We start from the raw sequence: 21,211 nt of genomic DNA, 5'->3' as shown, positions 1-21,211 counted from the left end.
TCCCTTACTACCAGGGGATCATATTCTCATGTGGCTATCTGCACTAGCAGCTCAATAATCTTACTTACCAGTCTGTGCATTCACAGACCAGCACAGTGACAGTAATTTACAGCAATCCCTCTTACTCTAAAATCACTAAATAAAAACCAAAAGAACTGCGGATGCTGTAAATCAGGAACAAAAACAAAATTGCTGGAAAAGCTCAGCAGGTCTGGCCGCATCCGTGAAGGAGAAAACAGAGTTAATGTTTTGGGTCCAGTGACTCTTCCTCAGGACTGATGGTGGCTGGGAAAATGTCAGTTTATATGCAGAAAATAGGGAGGTGTGTGGGGTAGGGAGTAAACAATAGGATAGAGCCCAAGAGAGAAGGACAGTTGGACAGACAAAGGAGTTGCTAACGATCAGACTGGGAGGGTGAATAGCTGTTAATGGGGACTGTTAGTGGCTAACAACAGGGGTGTGTAATGGCAGGCTATGTGGTAACAAGGCCTGGTGTGTGGGGTGGGGGTGCTGGGACATGGGAGAGTTTAGGCCCTAAAATTATTGAACTCAATATTGAGTCCAGAGGGCTGTAGCATCTCCAAGTGGAAAATGAGGTGTTGTTCCTCCAGCTTGCGTTGGGCTTCACTGGAACACTGCAGCAAGCCAGAGACAGAGATGTTGGCCAGGGAGCAGGGTGGTGCATTGAAGTGGCAGGCTTACCCTAGATGTCTGAGATACCCTATCATTTGCACTTACTCCATGATGTGGAGGTGCCAGTGTTGGACTGGAGTGGATAAAGTCAGAAGTCACAACACCAGGTTACAGTCCAACAGGTTTATTTGAAATCACAAGCTTGCCCAGCTGCTCCACCTGACAAAGGAGGTGCTCAGAAAGCTTGTCACTTCAGAAAAGAAGTAGTGGATTTTCACTTGGTATCATGGGACTTCTGCTTTTACCGTCGTGCTGGTTATCTCTCCCAGTTTCTTTTTTCCCCTCTCCTGTGTTATCTCCTTGCTCTAATTCTCCTGAAAATCCAAATTCGTCTCAATGGCTCTTCAATTCCTCGTGTTTCTTGTTATCCCAGTCTTCGTCCTGCAGCCTCTCCTGAGCCCTCACCTTGTGCTACAGAGTTAGCCTGGCTTCTGGCTTTGTCTGCCCTTCCCACAGGTCCTATCGCTCTCACTGATCCCTCAGGAGGATCTCCTGTGCTGCTCGGCTGACCCACTATGTGAATGTACTCTTCCTCCCAGGAGCTCACAGCATCGTGCACGTACCAAAGTAATGCCGGCCGCTGGTCGAGCCCCAGAACTGCGATAGCTGACTACATTTCCTTGGGGGAAGGCGGCGCGGGGGGGAATTCCCACATGGAACAGGATGTGAAATCCACAGTCCTACCACATTTCTACGAGGTAGTGCATCAGTTGGCTTCACAGAAATCGGACTTCGACAAATATAGATCTACCGGCGACTCACTTCCCTTTCTATTGAACTCAAGTTACTTTACAGGAAAGTTCGTTCAAATATTTTACTCAACTCTTTCTATGAAGGCGTCTCAGATTTTAGTGTGTTGAAAAAAAATCACCACCCTTTAACGTATTAGCTCTGGTTACATACAGTAATATTTATCCCGTTGTATGTAATTCGTTAAACTTTAATCAAAGATATTTTTAATCAACTTATTCAGAAAAGATTATCACTTATTACACAGAGGAGGATACTCATCTGGAGCAAGTAGATTTGAACCTGATGTCAATGACATGATAAGCTATCAAATGGGCTTTAGGGCATTCGGGGTATCCCTACCTCTGTACCAGGAGGCCAGGGTTCAAGTCTCACCTGCTCCAGAGGTGTGTAATAACATCTCTGAACAGGTTGATTAGAAAATTGGTCAAATACGCTTTAGGGCTGTTGCCGCAGAGTGGTAGTGCCCCTACCTCTGGGTTCAAGTCTCAGCTCTTCCATAAAATGCGTACTAGGTTGATCCAGGAGATATCAACATTACAGCATTTCATTGCCAGTTCTGAACAACTGTACCCTGGGCTTTGACTTCGTTTTGAATCATGGGGAAAATAAGAGCATAGAGAGAGGCCATTCAGCCCATCGTGGTCAGGTTCCCCTTGAAGAAAAACGCAAATCAGTTTTTCAGGTTCTTGCGGCGCAGTGGTAGTGTCCCAACCTCTGAAGGAAGAGACCTGGGTTTGCAATTCAGCTGCCCCTGAGATTGGCCATAGCATTTCTGAAACAGTCGAATAGAAAATGGAGATGTTGGAAAAAACAGTGAATCAGATAGGCTTTGTTCCAATTAGTGTGATTGGATTTACCATAGAGTTAACTAAATTAAATATTTACAAGGTCATTCATGCTGCACGACTTGTGTCGTGTGTGCAATACCTTTGATTTTTGTTTTCCTCCCACTCAGTCTCAAATCAAAGTCCAGTCAAAGTTTAGAGATCATAGACCCAGAGCTAACAGATTCCCGGATCGCGGATTACAGATCTGTTTGGGGGTGGAATCCCTCCGTTTGTATCTCCAGTCTCTATGAGCCTCTCCTTGGGAGCTGTTCCTTTACACCGCCCTATCCCTCCGACATTCCCCAATGAAGGATTCTCACCTACCCCCATGAGAGACCAGTCCAGCCTCCTGAGGTCCAGTTGGTGCAGGTTCCCGATCAGAGGAAGCGGAGTCGGTCCAGGAGGGAAATTCCTGGGAACTCTCCGCCGGATAACAGAAACGATCAGCAAAAGAGAGAGAGCCAGCAGCCACAGGACCGAGGTGTAGCCTGTGGGAAAGTACTTAAATAATTCCATTGTCTCCGAGTGCCCACACACTAAGTGGAGCCACTTGTGTCCTGATGCTATAATATGGGCTGTCCTTCAGTCCAACCTTCCACTTAATTGCTCCCAAAGCACCGCCTCATTTTCCTTAATCGTCTGAATGTCTTTAACCCCCACTTTCCCGTGAGCTGGGCCATTTAATTAAACAGATCGGTACACATCCCCGGAGCTTCAGTTCTAAGTACACGACAGCATTGGATAGTGGGCACCCCTGGGCAAGTGATGTTTAGGCACAGCAAGAGTCCACTCAGAGAAAGCGCTGTCAATTTTCACACCTGGCTCTAACTGAGCTTGTCTGGACAGATGTACCTGGCATGCTTTTATGGTAAGAGTCTCTTTCCCAGGACACAGTTTCGCTGAGAAGTGAGGATATCTAGTAAACTTATACACGTGTAGCAAAGCAGAAAATTATATCTCTACAGGTCTGCTGTTCTGAATCACACCTTAAAGATTATTTGCATTTATGTGGTTAATTGTTGCTTGATAGTACAGGACTTGAGTGTTGCTGGTAAAAGAGACATTCTGCTGAGGGTTTTTTCTTTCACTTATCATCGAGTCAGAGACATACAGCCTGGAAACAGACCCTTTGGTCCAACCAGTCCATGCCGCCCATTATCCCAAACTAAACTCGTGCCATCTTAGCCCATATCCCTCCAGACGTTTCCTACTCATGTACTCATCCAACTGTCTTTTAAACATTGTAACTGTATCCACACCTAGGAGGTAGCAAGGCTGGAAGTGAGAGTTGATCAAATGTGGAGCTGGAGGAACACAGCAGGTCAGAGTTGCAGCCAAGTCAACGTTTCACGTCAGGACCCTTCATCAGACTGGGAAAGGGGAAGGGAGCTCAGAAATAACTAGAGGGAGGAGGGTGTGAGGCTGGGTGAACGTAGGTGGGATGGTGATAGGTGGATGCGGGTACGGGGTTGTAGAGCTTGGTCAATGGGAAGGGTTAAGGAGGAGGGGATGACAGGGACGGCGGGACGTGAGGTGAGGCAGGGGTGGGGTGGGTGTGGAGATTTTGAAGCTGGTGAATTCGACGTTGAGGCCACTGGGCTGTAAGCTTCCGAGGCAGAATATAAGGTGTTGTTCCTCCAGTTTACTTGTGGCCTCATTTTGACAGGGGAGGAGGAGCAGGATGGACATGTCACCAAGGGAGCAGAGGGGGAGTTGAAATGGCTAGCAACTAGAAGGTGGTGTTGATTGGAGTGTACAGAGAACAGATACTCCACGAATCAGTCATTGAGTCTGCGCTTGGTCTCCCTGATATAGACCAGCGATGCTGAAACAGCTCTAGGGTCAGCACCATATTGGCCACCTTAATCAGAAACCCCTCTGTTGGCTGATATCAGAAAGAGTTGATCATTAGCGAGCCAGCAAGTGGCGTCCTTCTGAGCTTGAGCCCAAGCTGACAGATCCGGGCCTGGAGGAGACAACTTTCATTGCAGATTCCGGGACGATGACCAGTATGACATTCATAAAAAGGCAAAATCAGGATTGGCACTTATCCTAAATCTACATTTTAAATTCTGTATTTGATCTCTGCCCTGGATTGAGAGTGCAAGAAAATTTTTAAGCACCAAAGAAAATGCTACAAGGACAGCAGAGCCGTAACCTGTTTACAGTGGGGCACAGTGCAGGTTGGTTATCGCTGTCATGTGCATATTGTTTTACAGACATACTCCTGCACCTACACACTGATCCTATTGGGTGGAGCCTTTCAGTTCTGCACTGAGCTCCACACCTGGATCTACATAGACATGTTTTGAAAATTATTCAACTTGTCCCAATTTGCCTTAGCTTAAAACCAGCAAACACCCCAATAGCTGCACAGTGAACTCTCCAATCTTGTAAATCGTTGTGGTCAAGGGGAACCAATAGCATGGAATGAGAAGACAGAACATTGATAAGCCTCGAACGATTGGAGTTCTGACAAAGGAATCTCTTGCTCTCTGTCAGAGAGACAAAGACTCCCTCAGATACATCAGGAATCCAACAGAACTGACCAACCTGCTGTCCGTCTGATTCACTTGGATCAGTGTCTGATTCTGAATTGGACTGACGGCAATAAGGATTTGTGTAGATTGAAGTGAACAGTTATTCCGATAAACAGGTCTCTGCAGAGAGCAGGGGGCAGCTCAGAGTGACTTTTTTAAAAGTTTTGATCTTGATGCCATTGGTTCAGAAGTGCTTGCAATATTGGCGAAAAAAGAACAATTCGGGGCCTTTGGGCAATATTTTCTCCACTCACAGGCCAGGAACTGTCATGAACCTGAAATCTTTGACCTCTTTATGGGGTATTTTGGGGAATGGCCCTAAAATGCTCCTCCTGGGATCATCCTGTCCGTGTCAAGTTTCCTGTCCAGCACTTATGTGGAAATTTAGGCTCAACAAATAAGCACTTTCAATTGAATTCTTCTCGAGGATCATAAATATTAATATTTACCATGTTGCCACTGAATTATTTTAAATATATTGACAAATTGTCCTCATTAGTGAACCATAACGTTTACCTTGGAGGTTAGCAGACAGTGGGTGGTATCGGGTCAGTTGTGTGTTTGGGGCAGTTTGATTTTTAGGCCTGTCGGAGCTGATGAAGCTAAATATTGAGAGGGGAACGTACTGGCAACAGAACAGACAGTGCCCATTCTGTGTCGTTGAACAAGACAAAGTTCTACGCTTCAGTTTCTCTATGCTGCTCCTCCATGCCATGCTCTTTAGCTTTTTTGTCTATTTCAGGGAAAGTTTAAGATGAAATTGATCGGGTTATAGGAGCTGGTCGATTCCCAAGAACAGGAGACCAGAGAAACATGCCCTACACTGACGCTGTAATTCATGAGATCCAGAGGTTTGCCAACATCATGCCCATGAACCTACCTCATTCGACAACCAAGGATATGCATTTCAAAGAATATTTCATTTCAAAGGTATGAGATAAAAAAAGGCTTACATTTCAGTTTGTGCCACTGTTGCAATGATAACAACAATGTGGTACTTTCTGAATAAAAATAGGATTGGAATTTGAAGAAAAATAAATTAAAAGAAAGGGGAATTTCAATGTTGAGTATTTCTAAAAAAATAGCATCATTAAATATTTTCATCACACAACCTGATAGTGAAAAATGAGGCCATTCATCACATCGCATCTGCACTAGCTCTCTTTAGCATTGTGACAGAGACAAACGTCTGCCTTTCTCCCACAAACCATTGTTTCTATTTAAATAATCATCTAATGCCCTCTTCAATGCCTCATTTGGACCTGCCTGCACCACATGTCATTCCAAACTCAGGCACCAACTGTGGGAAAAGGTTTGATTTCAAATCTCACCTCACATTTGTTTGCTCTCGGGTCTTCAGTCCTGTTATGAGCACCTTGCACTGATCAGGACAATGCATATGCAGAGTGCAACATTATTTTTAATGAATGAGAGGAGATTGCTGGTTGGTTGGCCAGTACTCCAATTAGCAGAGGCTCAGGCGAATGCACCAGTTCATGATGACTGGTGCTTAACTGTCAAGCTCCAATTAAGTTTTAAATGAAGCCAGTTGACTGTGATTGGTCAAGGAATTACCCTGAGGAATGAACTGGAGATTGGAAGTCACCTATTTAATTGAGTTAAAGAGGCACAATCTGTGTACATGTTATTTCTGTTGCAAACAGCAGGTTCCTGTGCACTAATCTACGTAGCCTCCATTGCAGGCCAATGTGCCACACTGCAGGCCAAATGACAATTTGGATATTAATGAATCAGGAATTGTGTATTTTTGATTGAGGGGGTGAGACATTACATTTGACAACGAGGTCGGGCCAATTATAACCTGAAGTGTCCAGTGAAACTAACAGGACCAGGTACAACACTGGGTTTACACATCCTGCATGACTCACTCTCCATTGAAGTCAGGCACAGTGACACATTCAGAATTGCTTTCCGTGTTTTTCATGGAACCGACGTTATTCCTTTACTGACCTCGGTGCTGTACGATAAAACTCAACGGGAAAACCCAAATGAGTTTAACCCAGCTCACTTCCTGGATGCTGATGGGAATTTTGTGAAGACAGACACACAACTTACTGTTGAGAAAAATCTTAGATCTGACCTGGCAGCAACCTCTAAAATTTCACGATGAGTTGAGCTGCCCCATTTCTTACTTCGTTCATGGGATGTGGGCATCGCCGGCTGGGCCCAGCATTTATTGCCCGTCCCTAGGTGCCCCCCTTCAGAAGGTGGTGGTGAGCTGCCTTCTTGAACTGCTGCAGTCCATGTGCTGTAGATAGGTGCTTTTAGGGAGAGAAATCCATGATTTTGACCCGGTGACACTGAAGGAATGAGGATATGGAAAGGGCAGGAAGAATGTGAAGAATGTGGGATAAGCCATAATCCTGTTGAAGGGCAGAACTGCCTTGAGGAGCCAAATGGCCTGCTCCAGTTCTTTTTTCTTATTGTCTTACAGTCAGGACGGTGAGTGGCTTGGAGGGACTGCAGCAGTTCAAGAAGGCAGCTCACTACCACCTTTTCAAAAGGCAACTAGGGACGGACAATAAATGCTGAAACAAGCCAGCGATGCCCATGTCCCATGAGTGAATAAAGAAAAGGAATGCAAAACAAGAATGCTATAACCATTAATGTCAATTAATTCAACTAAGGATGTACCACAGGTCCTGCGATCACACTGGGGCTTGGTGAGACCACACCTATGCACAGTCTTTGTCTGTTTACCCAAGGAAGGGTAAAGTTACCTTAGAGAGAGTCACTAAGCTGATTGCTGGAATGAGGAGGGATGGAGAAGGCTCGGTGCTATATTCCTTCATGACAAGAAGAATGAGCAGTAATCTCATCGAAATATTGAGAATTCTTCAGGCCCAGGACAGAGGACGTGCTGGGAGATTGTTTCTAGAACTAGTCATAGCCTCACAGTAAAGGTGTGTCTGTTTGGGACAGGGTTAAGGACTCAGAGTGGTGTGAGTCTTTGGAATTCTCTACCCCGAGCGACCTGTGGATGTTCAGTCATTGAGTAGATTCAGGACCGAGTTTTGGATCCTAATTAAATTACTATTTAAGTTATGGGGTAGGTGTGGCATGGTGGAGTGTAGGGAGCAGATCAGCCAGGATGTTACTGAGTGAGCAGAGAGCTTGAAGAGCCAAATGTTTTCCAACTGATCGAGTTCTGTCTGTACGGGGATGGAGAGACACAAATGCTGTGAACGAAATTGCTTGCCGTTGGTGACCACTGGGATGGTTTCAGAGATAGGTGTTTGGAAGATGGTGGTCTGTGAATGGACCGTGTGTGTTGATGAGGTACTGACGGTGCCCTGTTCTTTTTCAGGTCGGAGTGTGTGCACTGGTGAGGCGTTGGCTAAAGTGGAGCTTTTTCTGTTCTTCACCACCCTGCTGCAGATGTTCCATTTCCAGTCTCCACCAGGTGTGACGGAGAATAGGCTTAGTCACCAGCCTGAAACCTCACCGGGTGTGTGCTGTGCCTCGCCGATGGGACCAGCGACAGTCCCAGCAAATCTTTCCCTGCTGAGTTTACAAATGTGAGGCAGGCCTGAAACCAGATTTCCATATCTCTATCCACCCTGTAATGCAATCGTTTACTCTTTGTACAAATCTATATCACATCATCTTCACTTCCATAACTATAACGTTTCCTCAGAATTAATTGGGAATCTTCTCCAATTATAAAAGGAGGCAGAAATTCCATTGAGAGTTTGCACTCTCTTTGCAAATTATCTAAAACCCCATTCCAAACGTATGCAACTGATTCATGTTGAGACAATCCTTGCTTTTTGGAGCATTATGTTCATTGTTGCATTGCAATGACTGAATGGTAAACCATGTTCCCCATTCATACAATAATTAACATTTCTTTCTGATTGCTTGTTTGGCTGGTTACACACAGACTGATCGACGTAATTGCATAGAAACATCAGGCGGCTGGAAATTCTCCTTGTTATCAATCCTCATTGTCTGCAGCATGACTGGGTTCTACATGCCTTTCTGAAGTTTGGACAGTTTTACCCATCTCTGTCATGCCTTCTGAGCACCCTTGAGGTTAAAGAACCTCTTGATGTTCCCCCTGACTGTTGCCCACCAGTCTGCTGGAGACTCAGAGGGGCTTCACCTGTTTAATCGCTTATAAGCTCCTCAATTGTTCTGGGGTCAACAGTTTCACGTTCAGCTTCCACGTTCCCTTGCCAACCGCTGGTCAGAACTGGGGGCTAGGGGAGATGGTGGGTGTGAGTTTTAAAATTAGAGGTCACCCTTTCGAATTAGATTGAGGTGAATTGTCACATGTACAGAAGTGCAGAGATGAGATTTTTCTCTCTCTGAGGGTTGTGAGATTTTGGAACTCTCTGCCATTAAAATGCTCAGCAGGTCTGATAGCACAGTGTGGACTTAGACTGGCACAAAAACGGAAGTTGCTGGAATGGTTCAGCAGGTCTGGCAGCATCTGTGAAAAAAAAAAATCAGAATTAACGTTTCAGATCTGATGTTACGAGTTCTGAGGAAGGGTCACCAGAGCTGAAACATTAACTCTGATTTTTTTCTTCGCAGATGCTGCCAGACCTGCTGAACCTTTCCAGCAACTACTGTTTTTGTGCCTGATTTGCAGCATTTGCAATTCTTTTGGTTTTTATGGAGTTAGACTGGGCTGTGATGCCCCAGCAGTTGAACGTGCTTGATGCCAACGTGGTTAAATGTGGTCACTGAGAATGGTCAGTTAGGCTAGGGAACTAAGATTCTGCAGGAAGCCGAAAGGGAGGATCCTTAAGAGAAAAAGTATCTGAGGGTCTGGGAACAGTGGCATGAATGAAAAGACTGAATTGAAGTTAAATTTGAATTTAACTGAAAGAACTGCAGATGCTGTAAATCTGGAACAAAATCAAAGATGCTGGAAAAGCTCAGCAGGTCTGGTAGCATCTGTGAAGGAAAAAACAGACTTAACGTTTTGTGTTTGGCGACCTTTCCTCAGAACTGTGTTGTTAAATTTGAATTTCCCGGGTTTGGCGAGTTAGTTCCGGGATTGAAACACGATCCAATCACAATACACAATGCCGACCAATCGGTGGTATCTGAGGTTGACCAATCGAGGGTGGCATTTTCTGAACCAATCAGAAGCGGGTTCCACTTGACCAATTGGACAGCATCGGGGTCCTTGCTGGCGGCGGCCAGGATACTATAAAAGGAGCGCCATAAGGGCTGTGACCTTAGTTTCCGAAAGGGGTCAAAGTGATGGCGAGGACGAAGCAGACGGCGCGGAAATCCACTGGGGGTAAAGCCCCCCGCAAGCAGCTGGCTACCAAAGCTGCCCGTAAGAGTGCCCCGGCCACCGGCGGTGTCAAAAAGCCGCATCGCTATCGCCCGGGCACGGTGGCGCTGCGGGAGATCCGCCGGTACCAGAAATCCACCGAGCTGCTGATCCGCAAACTGCCCTTCCAGCGCCTGGTGCGGGAGATCGCCCAGGATTTCAAGACCGACCTGCGCTTCCAAAGCTCGGCCGTGATGGCCTTGCAGGAGGCTAGCGAGGCTTATGTGGTGGGGCTCTTCGAAGACACCAATCTGTGCGCCATCCACGCCAAGCGGGTCACCATCATGCCCAAGGACATCCACCTGGCCCGGCGCATCCGTGGGGAGAGGGCCTGAGCTCGATCCCTCTAATTCCCCCATGAACATCAAGTCAAACGGCTCTTTTCAGAGCCACTACTATTAGCAAAGGCATTACCGAGCAAAGCAAAGTCCACTTATTTTAAATTTCCGTCGGTCAAAACTAGATTGAGCTGAGAAGAATATGGCTCCGGTCGTTGGGTTTTGGAGCGCTTTTTCTTGGATGTCAATTTAGCTTTTTGCAGAGTTTAAGGTGGTTATTCCCCCAAGTTCATTCCTTCACCAGTTTCGGGTGGCATCCAAACTTAATTTTACTGCCAGTGTCTTGTATCCACCTTGTCTTTGCCCCTCAATCTTCTGTACAGAAAATAACCTTAACTTCTTTTCAGAGCTGAAATGCTCCGTCCCACACAACATCCTGGTGAATCTCATCTCGAGTGGACACGCATGACTACCTTACTACAATTCTTCATCTCTTCACTGGGCTCTCAACAGCACTTCCATTGAGAACTGTGTTCTCAACTTGTATTCCATCTCGCTGTCGTCTTTGAAGGTAGAATCCCTATTCTCTGGGAACAGGCCATTTGGCTCATCGAATCCACACCGATTGAAGAGCATCCCACACAGACCCACCCTTCCGTAGCCAATCCAACTAAACTGCGCAGCTTTGTACTGTGGCAGGCAACCCACGCCAGACCTGGGGAGAATGTGCAAACTCCACACAGATAGTCGCCCGAGGGTGGAATCGAACCTTGACGCTGTGAGGCAGCAGTGCTAACCACTCTGCCGCACCAAGATCTTAGAAACCCACGAGCCAAATCTGATCTCATCTGCGGCTGTCAAATGTTGAAATAATGAGACAAACAGCGGAGAAACTGGCAGCGTCAAGGAATAGAAAATGGCTGTGGCTTCGAGTCGAGAAGCTACAGTCACAGTTGAATGTTAACTGCGTTTTCTCTCGGTGGATGTTCGGAGACTTCCGTTTCCTATTTTTAAAAGATTTCTAGCAGCTGCAGTTCTCCATTACGACTTAGCTGGTGAGGACAGAGTCGAGGATAGCTATCTTTTGACAACAAGGTGCAGGGCTGGATGAACACAGCAGGCCAAGCAGCATCATAGGAGCAGAGAGGCTGACGTTTCGGGCCTAGAACCTGCAGTTCCTACTATCTCTGATAGCTATCTTTTGTTTATTTGTTCTCTTGTCCACCTCTTTCCACACTGCCCCCCCCCTCCCCCCACAGTCGCTGGAACTTTATTTCAGTTCAAGGTTTGGGGAAAAGTTTTACTTTTCTGTTGTAAGAGTAGATTGCGCTTACTCTACTTTAGTCTGGGTATTGTCCCCGTCGCAGGAGTGATTTGGGGGTTGATTTTGTTTGCACCTTCTCTTTTTAAAGAGTAGAAACGGAGTTAGTGACTGTTTCATTGCGCCCAGGACAATGCTATTGCAATGCAAGTTGAAACTCGATCCCACTTTGTTTTACACCCCACGATTCACATAAGATACCAGACTCCGCAATTTGAAAAAGAACTGATTCCAGAATGATTAAATAGATAAACCCCCATTGATTACAGAGATAGCAGGAGGGTAAGTTTTCTGAAGAAGGGTCTAGGCCCGAAATGTCAGCTTTCCGGCTCCTCTGATGCTGCTTGGCCTGCTGTGTTCATCCAGCTCTACACCTTGTTATCTCAGAACCCCCCAACGATTATTTACTTTACTGGTCTATTCGTCAAAGTTGATTGTGGGTTTGAGATGTTCAGCTCCATGACCAATAATCCTCAAATCTCGATGTGAGTTGACTACCAAAAGGCGGAGTCAGTGAATAACCGGACTCGCTGCGTTGTGGGCGCTATGTATAAGCGGGGACAATTGCCATGTAAACGCATACGTGATCCAAGGACCAATAGGCTCGCGGCATGGCCAGCGGCAAATCAGAAGCGGGGGTGAGACCGCCGATCCTTCATTTGCATAACGGGGTCTATATAAAGCGGCGCGGCGGCGGTGTGCTGCATAAATTCGCGTGCAACGCAGCTCGGTCGGAAGAGTGGAGTCTGTGGGACGGGACGGCGGAGCCGAGCGGGCGCTATGCCGGAGAGTGGGACCAAGGTGATCGCCAAGAAAGGAGCCAAGAAGGCGGCCTCTAAGTCGCACCATAAGGGTGACAAGCGGCGCAAGAAGGCCCGCCGGGAGAGCTACGGTATCTACGTGTACAAGGTGCTGAAGCAGGTCCACCCGGACACGGGCATCTCCTCCAAAGCCATGAGTATCATGAACTCGTTCGTCAACGACGTCTTTGACCGCATCGCCTGCGAGGCGTCCCGCCTGGCTCACTACAGCAGGCGGCATACCATGTCCTCCCGGGAGATCCAGACCGCCGTCCGCCTGCTGGTGCCCGGCGAGCTCGCTAAGCACGCCGTCTCTGAGGGCACCAAGGCGGTCACCAAGTATACCAGCTCCAAGTGAAGGGGAACTTTCCCTTCCACATCAAACAACGGCTCTTTTCAGAGCCAACTCTTAACCACTCATTCCGAGAGAGCTCGTTTCCCAGTGCAAGTCACGGTCCCTCAATACTCAAAACCATGCTTCTACCAGTGTACCTTTCCCATATTGTAACCAGCGTCTGGAGATGCTGGACTGCAGCGGGTCAAGGAGACAGTTAAGCACTTAAGAAGTGCAACTGAGTTGACAGACAAGAGGGTCTCTGTCCTGAAAACTTTGATGTTTGGTTTGTCCACCGCATCCCCATTTCTATTCTTTTTCCCCTGTTAGAGGAATGATATTAAACTAGAGTGGGTTCAGAAAAGATTTACCGGGATGTTGCTGGGAATGGAGGGTCATGGGGAAGAGGCTGGGACTTTTTTCACTGGAGCATGGGAGGTTGAGAGGTGACCTTATCAAGCTTTATAAAATCACGAGAAAGGTGAATAGCAAGCGTCTTTAGGGTGGGGGATTTCAAGACTGGGCATATTTTTTAAAAGGTGACAGGAAAAAGATTTTAGAAAAGAGGGGCAACATTTTTAAAGTAGAAAGTGGTTCATTTATGGAATAAGGGTCCTGAGGAAGTGGTAGATGCAGTTACAACATTTAAAAGATTAGGTTAAGTACATGAATAAGAAACGTTTGAGAGAATATGGGCCAAATGCAGGCAGGTGGGACAAATTTAGTTTGGGACCATGTTGGTGTGGACTGGTTGAGCCAAAGGGTCTGTTTCCATGCCGTATGACTGACTATGTCTAAGGTTAATCAATGGAGGAGAAAACAGAGTTAATGTTTCGGGTCCGGTGACCCTTCCTCAGAATCCGAAACTGGACCCGAAATGTTAACTCTGTTTTCTCCTCCACGGATGCTGCCAGACCTGCTGAGCTTTTCCAGCAACTTTGTTTTTGTTCCTGATTTACAGCATCCGCAGTTCTTTTGGTTTTTATAAGGTTTATCAATATCCTATACAAGTTTAGTGTAGCCTCCCTCTTCTTCTACTGTCCATAGTTAATGAAGCTTAGTATATTGCATGCCTCATTAATAGCTCTAACTTTCCCGCCCTGCTTAATGACACTGGCTCCCCTGTTCCAGCACACCCTTATTTAGCCAGTCACTGGTTCAGGGTCTGATTCATTTGTTCGACCTGCCCTGATGCTTGTGGATAATAGGGACAGTTCCAGTCAATTCTCAATAACAAGTGAACATCTTGAAATGCGTTCCCTCGTCCAAGTCAATGCTGGCGGATAGTACCCATTGGGGTACATAATTCTTACACATCCATCCAGCTGGAAAACTTGTCCCCAGTTACAAGGATGTCTGAGTAACCTTGACATTGTGGGAGTGACACATAAATCAACTTGCAAATGCTGGAATGGCTCTGGAGGCGCTGGTGCTTTCAGTTAGGGAACTTGCACTTTGGCTCCAGGGTTTTTCTGGCAAGTGAGGCAGTGGTTTACTACTGCTTGGGCAGATATTTTAAAACCCTGTCCCCACCAGCTGTGCTGTCATCTGTTCAGGCCCCGATTGTCCCCAGGAGTGGATTTGTTGTGCCAGATATGGCATCAAGGCAGTAGGTATGAGGTAAGTCGATTTCCTTTATTCATTCACAGGATGAGGGTGTCTCTGGATTAACAGTCCAGCGATAATACCACTAGGCCATTGCCTCCCCAGTTAAATTGATTTGATTCTTGATGTCTCCAAATGCCATCTTTGCGTCGCCCGTGTCCATTATCAATCCATCCCTTTTTCTCCTCTTGGGAACGTTCATTCTGCATTGTATGCAGATTTTGATTTGCTGCCCCAATGGTTGAGGTGGCAGATGTGCCCTTGAAGCTCTTGACAGGAGTGATTGGTGGCAGCTCTTTCGGCTGCCTGATCTACCAGGGTATTGCCTGGCCTTCCATGGTGTTATCTTTAGTGTGGGCTTTGCACCTTATTAAATTGCACTTCTTTGGGCAGCTGGAGAGCCTCCAACGAGTCCTTGACTTCCTTCCCTTGGTGTACCTCAAGGATCTGTTTTGGGGTCACTGCTGTTTGTCATTTTTATAAATGACCTGGATGAGGGCGTAGAAGGATGGGTTAGTAAATTTGCAGATGACACCAAAGTCGGTGGAGTTGTGGATAGTGCGGAAGGATGTTGCAGGTTACAGAGGGACATAGATAAGCTGCAGAGCTGGGCTGAGAGGTGGCAAATGGAGTTTAATGCGGAAAAGTGTGAGGTGATTCACTTTGGAAGGAGTAACAGGAATACAGAGTACTGGGCTAATGCTAGGATTCTTGGTAGTGTGGATGAGCAGAGAGATTTGTGTCCATGTGCATTGATCACTGAAAGTTACCACCCAGGTTGATAGCGTTGTTAAGAAGGCGTACGGTATGTTAGGTTTTATTGGTAGACGGATTGAGTTTCAGAGCCATGAGGTCATGTTGCAGCTGTACAAAACTCTGGTGCGGCCGCACTTGGAGTATTGCGTACAGTTCTGGTCACCGCATTATAGGAAGGATGTGGAAGCATTGGAAAGGGTGCAGAGGAGATTTACCAGGATGTTGCCTGGTATGGAGGGAAGGTCTTATGAGGAAAGGCTGAGGGACTTGAGGCTGCTTTCGTTAGAGAGAAGAAGGTTAAGAGGTGACTTAATAGAGACATATAAGATGATCAGAGGATTAGATAGGGTGGATAGTGGGAGCCTTTTTCCTCGGATGGTGATGGCTAGCACGAGGGGACATAGCTTTAAATTGAGTGGTGATAGATGTAGGACAGATATCAGAGATAGGTTCTTTACTCAGAGTAGTAAGGGCGTGGAATGCCCTGCCTGCAAAAGTAGTAGACTTGCCAACTTTAAGGGCATTTAAATGGTCATTGGATAAACATATGGATGATAATGGAATAGTTTATGTTTGATAGGCTTCAGATTGATTTCACAGGTCGGCGCAATATCAAGGGCCGAAGGGCCGGTACTGCGCTGTAATGTTCTGTGTTCCCATTTCTGATGGGGTGGGGGGTGGGAAAGCGCGGAGCGGATACGTGCAGCCGTTAGGAATCCACGCTGTTTCCACAGTTGGCCAAAGAAGTGGACTATGCCCAAAGCACAGCAGGAGTCCGTGTAAACGTTGGCAGCCTGATATTTTACAGGCTTCAGAGTCTTAATTCCACTTGTGGTATCTATGTTCCAGGGGGTGGGGGAAGGCTTCCTGATGTCATGACAGTGTGGAGTACCATGACAGCCCATCTGGCTTTCCTTATACCATTCTCCAGGAGAAAGGATCTGTCAGTACAAGGGACGAGTTCTGGGTTTTGCAAAGCCTCATTCATCATTTGATTATTGTCCTCCAATTTCTGCAGGATTCCAGCACAATCACTGTCACCTCCTTCCTCTCCTGTAGGCTCCAATAATATAGTGTGGCTGGCTTGACCAGACTCACGAACTATTTGTAGATTAGGAGCTTCTCGGACTGCTGTTCACCAAGCAGCAGTTACCTGGGATATTCTCCTCATAGAGAGCAAAGTAAGTACGGCATGCAGGCATTTAGCTCAATCTCTGACCCAACACCAGACTTGCAGTAAATCCCACAGCCCTGCACGTAGCTTGCACCGCTCTCAAACAGCTCCCCCATCTGAGGCCTACCTTGTCTAACTTCCGAGTAATATCCAACAGGTCTCAACCTGTCTTCATGTTCCTGGGCCAGCACCACTGTCATTTAATCCTCCTTCTTGTGGACAAATAACATAAAGGCTTTTCCTTTATCGGGATACCCAATGCTGGTGCGGAACAGTGTTCGAGGTCCTGGAAGGCTTCTTCCTGTTCCTTTTGTCAGTGCAATGTGTTCTTTTGAGTCCCATTCCCCCTTCTGTCAGGGGCTGGGCTGGTTGGGTATACAAATCAATCCAGCACTGGTTAAAGTTACACAGACCCAGAAAAGCCCTCAGTTCTTGACTTCTTGTAGGCTGTTCGGCAGCCTGTATAGCAGTGGCCTGACTTTGGGTGATTTCCCTTTTCCCCTGGGAGATTTTCTGTCCTAGATAGAATGGCACCGTGGCTCAGTGGTTAGCACTGCTGCCTCAGCACTAGGGACCCAGGTTCAATTCCAGCCTCAGGCGACTGTCTGTGTGGAGTTTGCACATTCTCAGTGTCTGTGTGCTCCAGTTTCTGCCTACAGCCCAAAGATGTGCAGGTTAGGGGGAGTTGGCTGTGCTAAATTGCCTGTAGTGTTCAGGGATGTGTAGCTTAGGTGGGATGCTCTGAGGGTCAGTGTGGGCTTGTTGGGCCGAAGAGCCTGTTTCCACACTGTAGGGATTCTACGATTCTACTCTATGACCTCTTTCTGGGCAATCCAAGCCTTTTCAGTACTAGCCCTGTGACCTTTCTGTTGCATGGGGTTTAGGAGGGTCTTAAAGTCTATCTCCTGTTGCTTTTCCATTTCTGAAGCAGTGTATCATCCACATACTGGATGATAACTGACTCAGTTGATGGCATTTGACAGAGGTGGTTTTGTAAAGCTGTATGGTATACAGTTGGGCTGTTGTGGAATCCCTATGGGAGTCAGCTCCATGTGTACTGTTGTCACACAGTAAAGGCAAACCACGACTGTATTTCAGGTGCTAGGGATACTGATCAGAAGCTGTTAGCCATATCTATGACTGAGAACCACTTGTGGTCTGGTGTTACCACTGAATATGGCAGAGGGGGTTGGCCACTAGTGGGATATTTTGATCAATGCATTGGTTTGCTTTCCTGTAGTCTATACAGAATCACCATTCCCCATGGGACACAGCAGGCTGTTAGAGGTGCTGTGGGTTTTTAAACCAAAATCCCTTTTTTCTCTAACCTCAGAATTATCAGGAGGATTCCTGCAATAGATGTTGGGCTGATGGCATATTTAGTGCAAGGTGGATGCAACCTGTGAAAGTTACAGTAACCTGCAGATGTCCCTGTCTTTAGCCCTGATAAAGGTGGTCTTTCAATTCTTCCCTTTGTAGGGTTCTGATGGACTATGTTATCTGTCCATCGACATAGATGAATTTATTTGGGTCAGGGTATCCATTGCTGTCCAGCCAGCTTGAAGCTACTGCTTGTACTCTCCAAGGGCACCTCTGACGACCTACCCTTTTAGTGACAATGACATTCAGAATCTGTACCCCTTCATTGAGTGATAGATAGTCTAAAGAAATGTGTGTTTACAGGGGTCACAGGCCCGGGCACTGCATTGTTCAGTCCATTTTACTGGAACATCCACCTCACTGCTGTCCTCTAACCTTTGTCTCACCACTTTTTTTTTTTAAACCTCCTTTGTTTGAAAAGGAGTTGTTCAAAAAAAAAGTCAGGGATATGCTGTCCTCATTGCTTTCACTGGCAGAGGACACATCACTTTCATCCCTGTTTCCCCAAAGGCAGGAGCTTGGTTTTACTGAACCACTTCCTGGATGTTGCAAGTAGTTGGATATACATTCTGTATGGGCTTGGGACCCTGGAAAGAAGCTGATGGGACTGTTACCTCATCCTTCAATTTCTTGATCTTTAAGTTCAGCTTTTTCCTGCTTTGATCTCTCCTTTTGCAGCTGTTTGATTCCTCTTTAAGATGGTTTAATTCACAATCATGGGCTGATCAAGACATGATTTCATTCCTTTGGCAGTTTTGTCTTGTTAACATAGGACCATTTAGTTCTGTACTTATCTTTGTTAGGTGGTTTTCCCCAGACCTGTTTCATGTCATCTAGGGTCCACTGTCATTTGAGAATATTGTACTTCTGCCTGATTTTTGTTTAGGGTTTTCCCTAACAGGAACTGTATTTCAAAGATAACAAGGGTGTAGAATGATGAACACAGCAGGCCAAGCAGGAAAGCTGACTTTTCAGATCTAGACCCATTCTGAAGGGTCCAGACCTGAAATGTCAGCTTTCCTGCTCAGCCTGCTGTGTTCATCCAGCTCTACATCTTGTCATCTCAGATTCTCCAGCATCAGCAGTTCCCACTATCGCGGAATCAACTGTCTTTCAAGGTAGTTTTGTAACTGCCTCTGCATTTCTTCCTTGGTTACATCGGGAGGGAACAGCTCACCTTTGGAGGTCATAGGCAACTGACTGGGGTCACTCATGGTCACCCAACTACTTGCATCGTTGGCTATTTCAGCTGATCTGAAGCACTCAAGGCCTGGACATAGGGATTAGAAAAACAGCCAACCCATAGGAGGTTTGGGATCACTCAGGGACAGGAGGTCACAATTAAGAAAGATGTTTCTTACCAAAATTTCAAGGTATTTATGGTATCACAGTTGTATCGATTGTACACAAGTTTGAGAGATCTGTCCTGGGGAAGGAGATGGTTTACGCACTTGCTAAATGCTGGCTGTTACTCCTGATGGAGTTAGAATGTCTGCCCAGTCAGAGTTTGCATAAATTAAGAGGTTTTAGTCCTTTTGTCTTTAAGGTTAGTAAAAATACTAGATCCATATGATCAAAATGAGATAAATTATACATGAAATAAAATTAGAGGATATTTAATCAATCTCCCAAAGCTGGGAGATGAGATTTCATTCACTATTGCTGGTTTTGATAGTGCACGGATGTGTATGAACTTTCACAGAACACTTGATAGCAAGTTTCTTAAATAGGGTGACTACCCTTTTAATAGGTAATGGAGTACATAAGTGGAGGGAAACTTTGTTCTGCAATCTATTCAGGTCTCAAATGACAGTTGCTAAGGGCTAATGTTGTAATCTTTCCATTGTTTCAAGTGAGTTACACAAACAATGGCAGGGATGGTGTTGTTCTGAGTAAGTTATGGTGTTAAATTCAGGGATAGCCTTTGATACAGAAACAGGTCTAAATTTTGCTTGCAGCATAGGGTTAATAAGAATTGAAAGATGTAAAGCAGCAATAATGGGTTGGAAGGGATGTTTAGCTTAATGTACATAGAACAGTACAGGCCCTTTGATCCAATGTTGTGCCAACCTGTTGTCCTACTATGATCAATCTACCCTGCATACCTATCAGCTATTACTATCCTGATGTAGTTTTATGAATGACTGGAAATATTGTATAGTAACAGTGCTTGTGAGAGTTGGTAAAGGGAATCATAATACAATATCTCAGCTTGGATAGAGAGGAATTTGCTAAGTGTGTAGAAAAAATTCTGATCCAGGTTGTGGATGTGCTGACTAGAAAAAGGTGCAAAACTTGACCTACTCTTGGAAATAAATTAGGGCAGGTAACTGAGGTGTCAGTGGGAGAGAATTTTTGGGGCCAGTCCCTAATTTTTAGTTTCAAAATAGTGATGGAAAAAGATAGACTGGATCTAAAAGTTGAAGTTTAAATTGAAGACCAATTTTGACAGAATTAGGCAAGAACTTTCAAAAGTTGATAGGGGGTTGGGGGCAGACATTCACAGGTAAAGGGACAGGTAGAAAATGGGAAGACTTCAAAAGAGAGATCAAGTGTCCAGAGACAGCATATTCCTTTTAGGGTGAAGGGCAAAGCTGGTAGGTAGAGGGAATGCTGGATGAATAGAGAAAGAGGTTTTGGTCAAGAAAAAAAAAAGGAGGAAGCATATATCAGGTATAGACAGCAGGGATCAAGTTAATCTCAAGAATGTAAAGGCAGTAGGAACATACTGGAGGGAAATCAGGAGGGCAAAAAGGAGACACGAGATAACTTTGGCAAATAGGTTTAAGGAGAATCCAAAGTGATTCCATAAATACATTAAGGTTAAAGGGTAACTAGAGAGAATAGGACCCCTTAAAGATCAGCAAAGCTGTATGTGTGGAACAGCAGAAGATGGGGAAGCTATTAAGTGAGTATTTTGCATCAGTGTTTACTACTCTCTAATAAAGGACACTAAGATATCACTGTTTCCCCAAATTCCCCAGCTTCCATATCCTTCTCCACAGTAAACATGTGCAAAACTCATTTAGTATTTCCCCATCCTGAGTTTCCAGACAGAAGCAGCCTTGCTGAACTTTAAGGGCCCTTACTCTCCTAATTATTCTTTTAACCTTAAATTCATTAAAGGAACTTCCATGGATTCTCCTTAACCTTATTTGCCAAAGCACTCATTTCTCCTTTTGGCCCTCCTGATTTCCCAGTGGTGTACATCTACTGTCCTTATACACTTCTAGGGATTTACTCTATACCTGCCAAATACCTCCTTTCTCTTGGAGAGCCTCCATTTCTCGAGTCAGCCAGCACTCCCTACCACAAGCGAAAAGGGTAAAGAAGGTCCCAGACTAAATTTCTGGGGAACTTCATTACAAGCCTTCCTTCAGTCCAAGAAAACCCATTGTTTCTGATCCCCCAGCTCTCAACTTCTAGGTAATCTAAA

General features: G+C 45.7%; 3 protein-coding genes across 3 annotated transcripts in view; 2 read left to right on the top strand and 1 right to left on the bottom strand.

The window, feature by feature from the left end:
* The window catches only part of LOC109920510 (cytochrome P450 2F2-like), a 37,452-nt gene extending 34,634 nt beyond the window's left edge, over window positions 1-2,818 (bottom strand). The window contains exon 1 of the mRNA XM_048616515.1: window positions 2,598-2,818. Coding sequence (XP_048472472.1) covers window positions 2,598-2,789 — 192 coding nt within the window. The 5' untranslated portion in view covers window positions 2,790-2,818. The remainder of the gene's footprint in view (window positions 1-2,597) is intronic.
* On the top strand, window positions 1,533-10,462 carry LOC109920505 (histone H3-like). Its single transcript, XM_020520534.2, has 2 exons — window positions 1,533-1,548; window positions 10,050-10,462. Exon 2 carries the CDS (start codon window positions 10,052-10,054, stop codon window positions 10,460-10,462), a length of 411 nt encoding a protein of 136 aa, XP_020376123.1. The 5' UTR covers window positions 1,533-1,548; window positions 10,050-10,051.
* Window positions 10,463-12,506: 2,044 nt separating this feature from the next.
* LOC109920507 (histone H2B-like) lies at window positions 12,507-12,884 on the top strand. The gene has a single exon (XM_048616527.1). It carries the CDS (start codon window positions 12,507-12,509, stop codon window positions 12,882-12,884), a length of 378 nt encoding a protein of 125 aa, XP_048472484.1.
* The last annotated feature ends 8,327 nt before the right edge of the window (window positions 12,885-21,211 follow it).

The sequence above is a fragment of the Rhincodon typus genome, chromosome 35 (assembly GCF_021869965.1).
Source record: "Rhincodon typus isolate 14 chromosome 35, sRhiTyp1.1, whole genome shotgun sequence".
In the NCBI taxonomy this organism is placed as follows: domain Eukaryota; kingdom Metazoa; phylum Chordata; class Chondrichthyes; order Orectolobiformes; family Rhincodontidae; genus Rhincodon; species Rhincodon typus.
This window is presented reverse-complemented; position numbering and strand designations above follow the sequence as displayed.

What these genes read in the sequence shown, in the direction of transcription:
- LOC109920505 (XM_020520534.2), top strand. Translation starts at nt 10,052, where the DNA reads ATGGCGAGGACGAAGCAGACGGCGCGGAAATCCACTGGGGGTAAAGCC.
- LOC109920507 (XM_048616527.1), top strand. Translation starts at nt 12,507, where the DNA reads ATGCCGGAGAGTGGGACCAAGGTGATCGCCAAGAAAGGAGCCAAGAAG.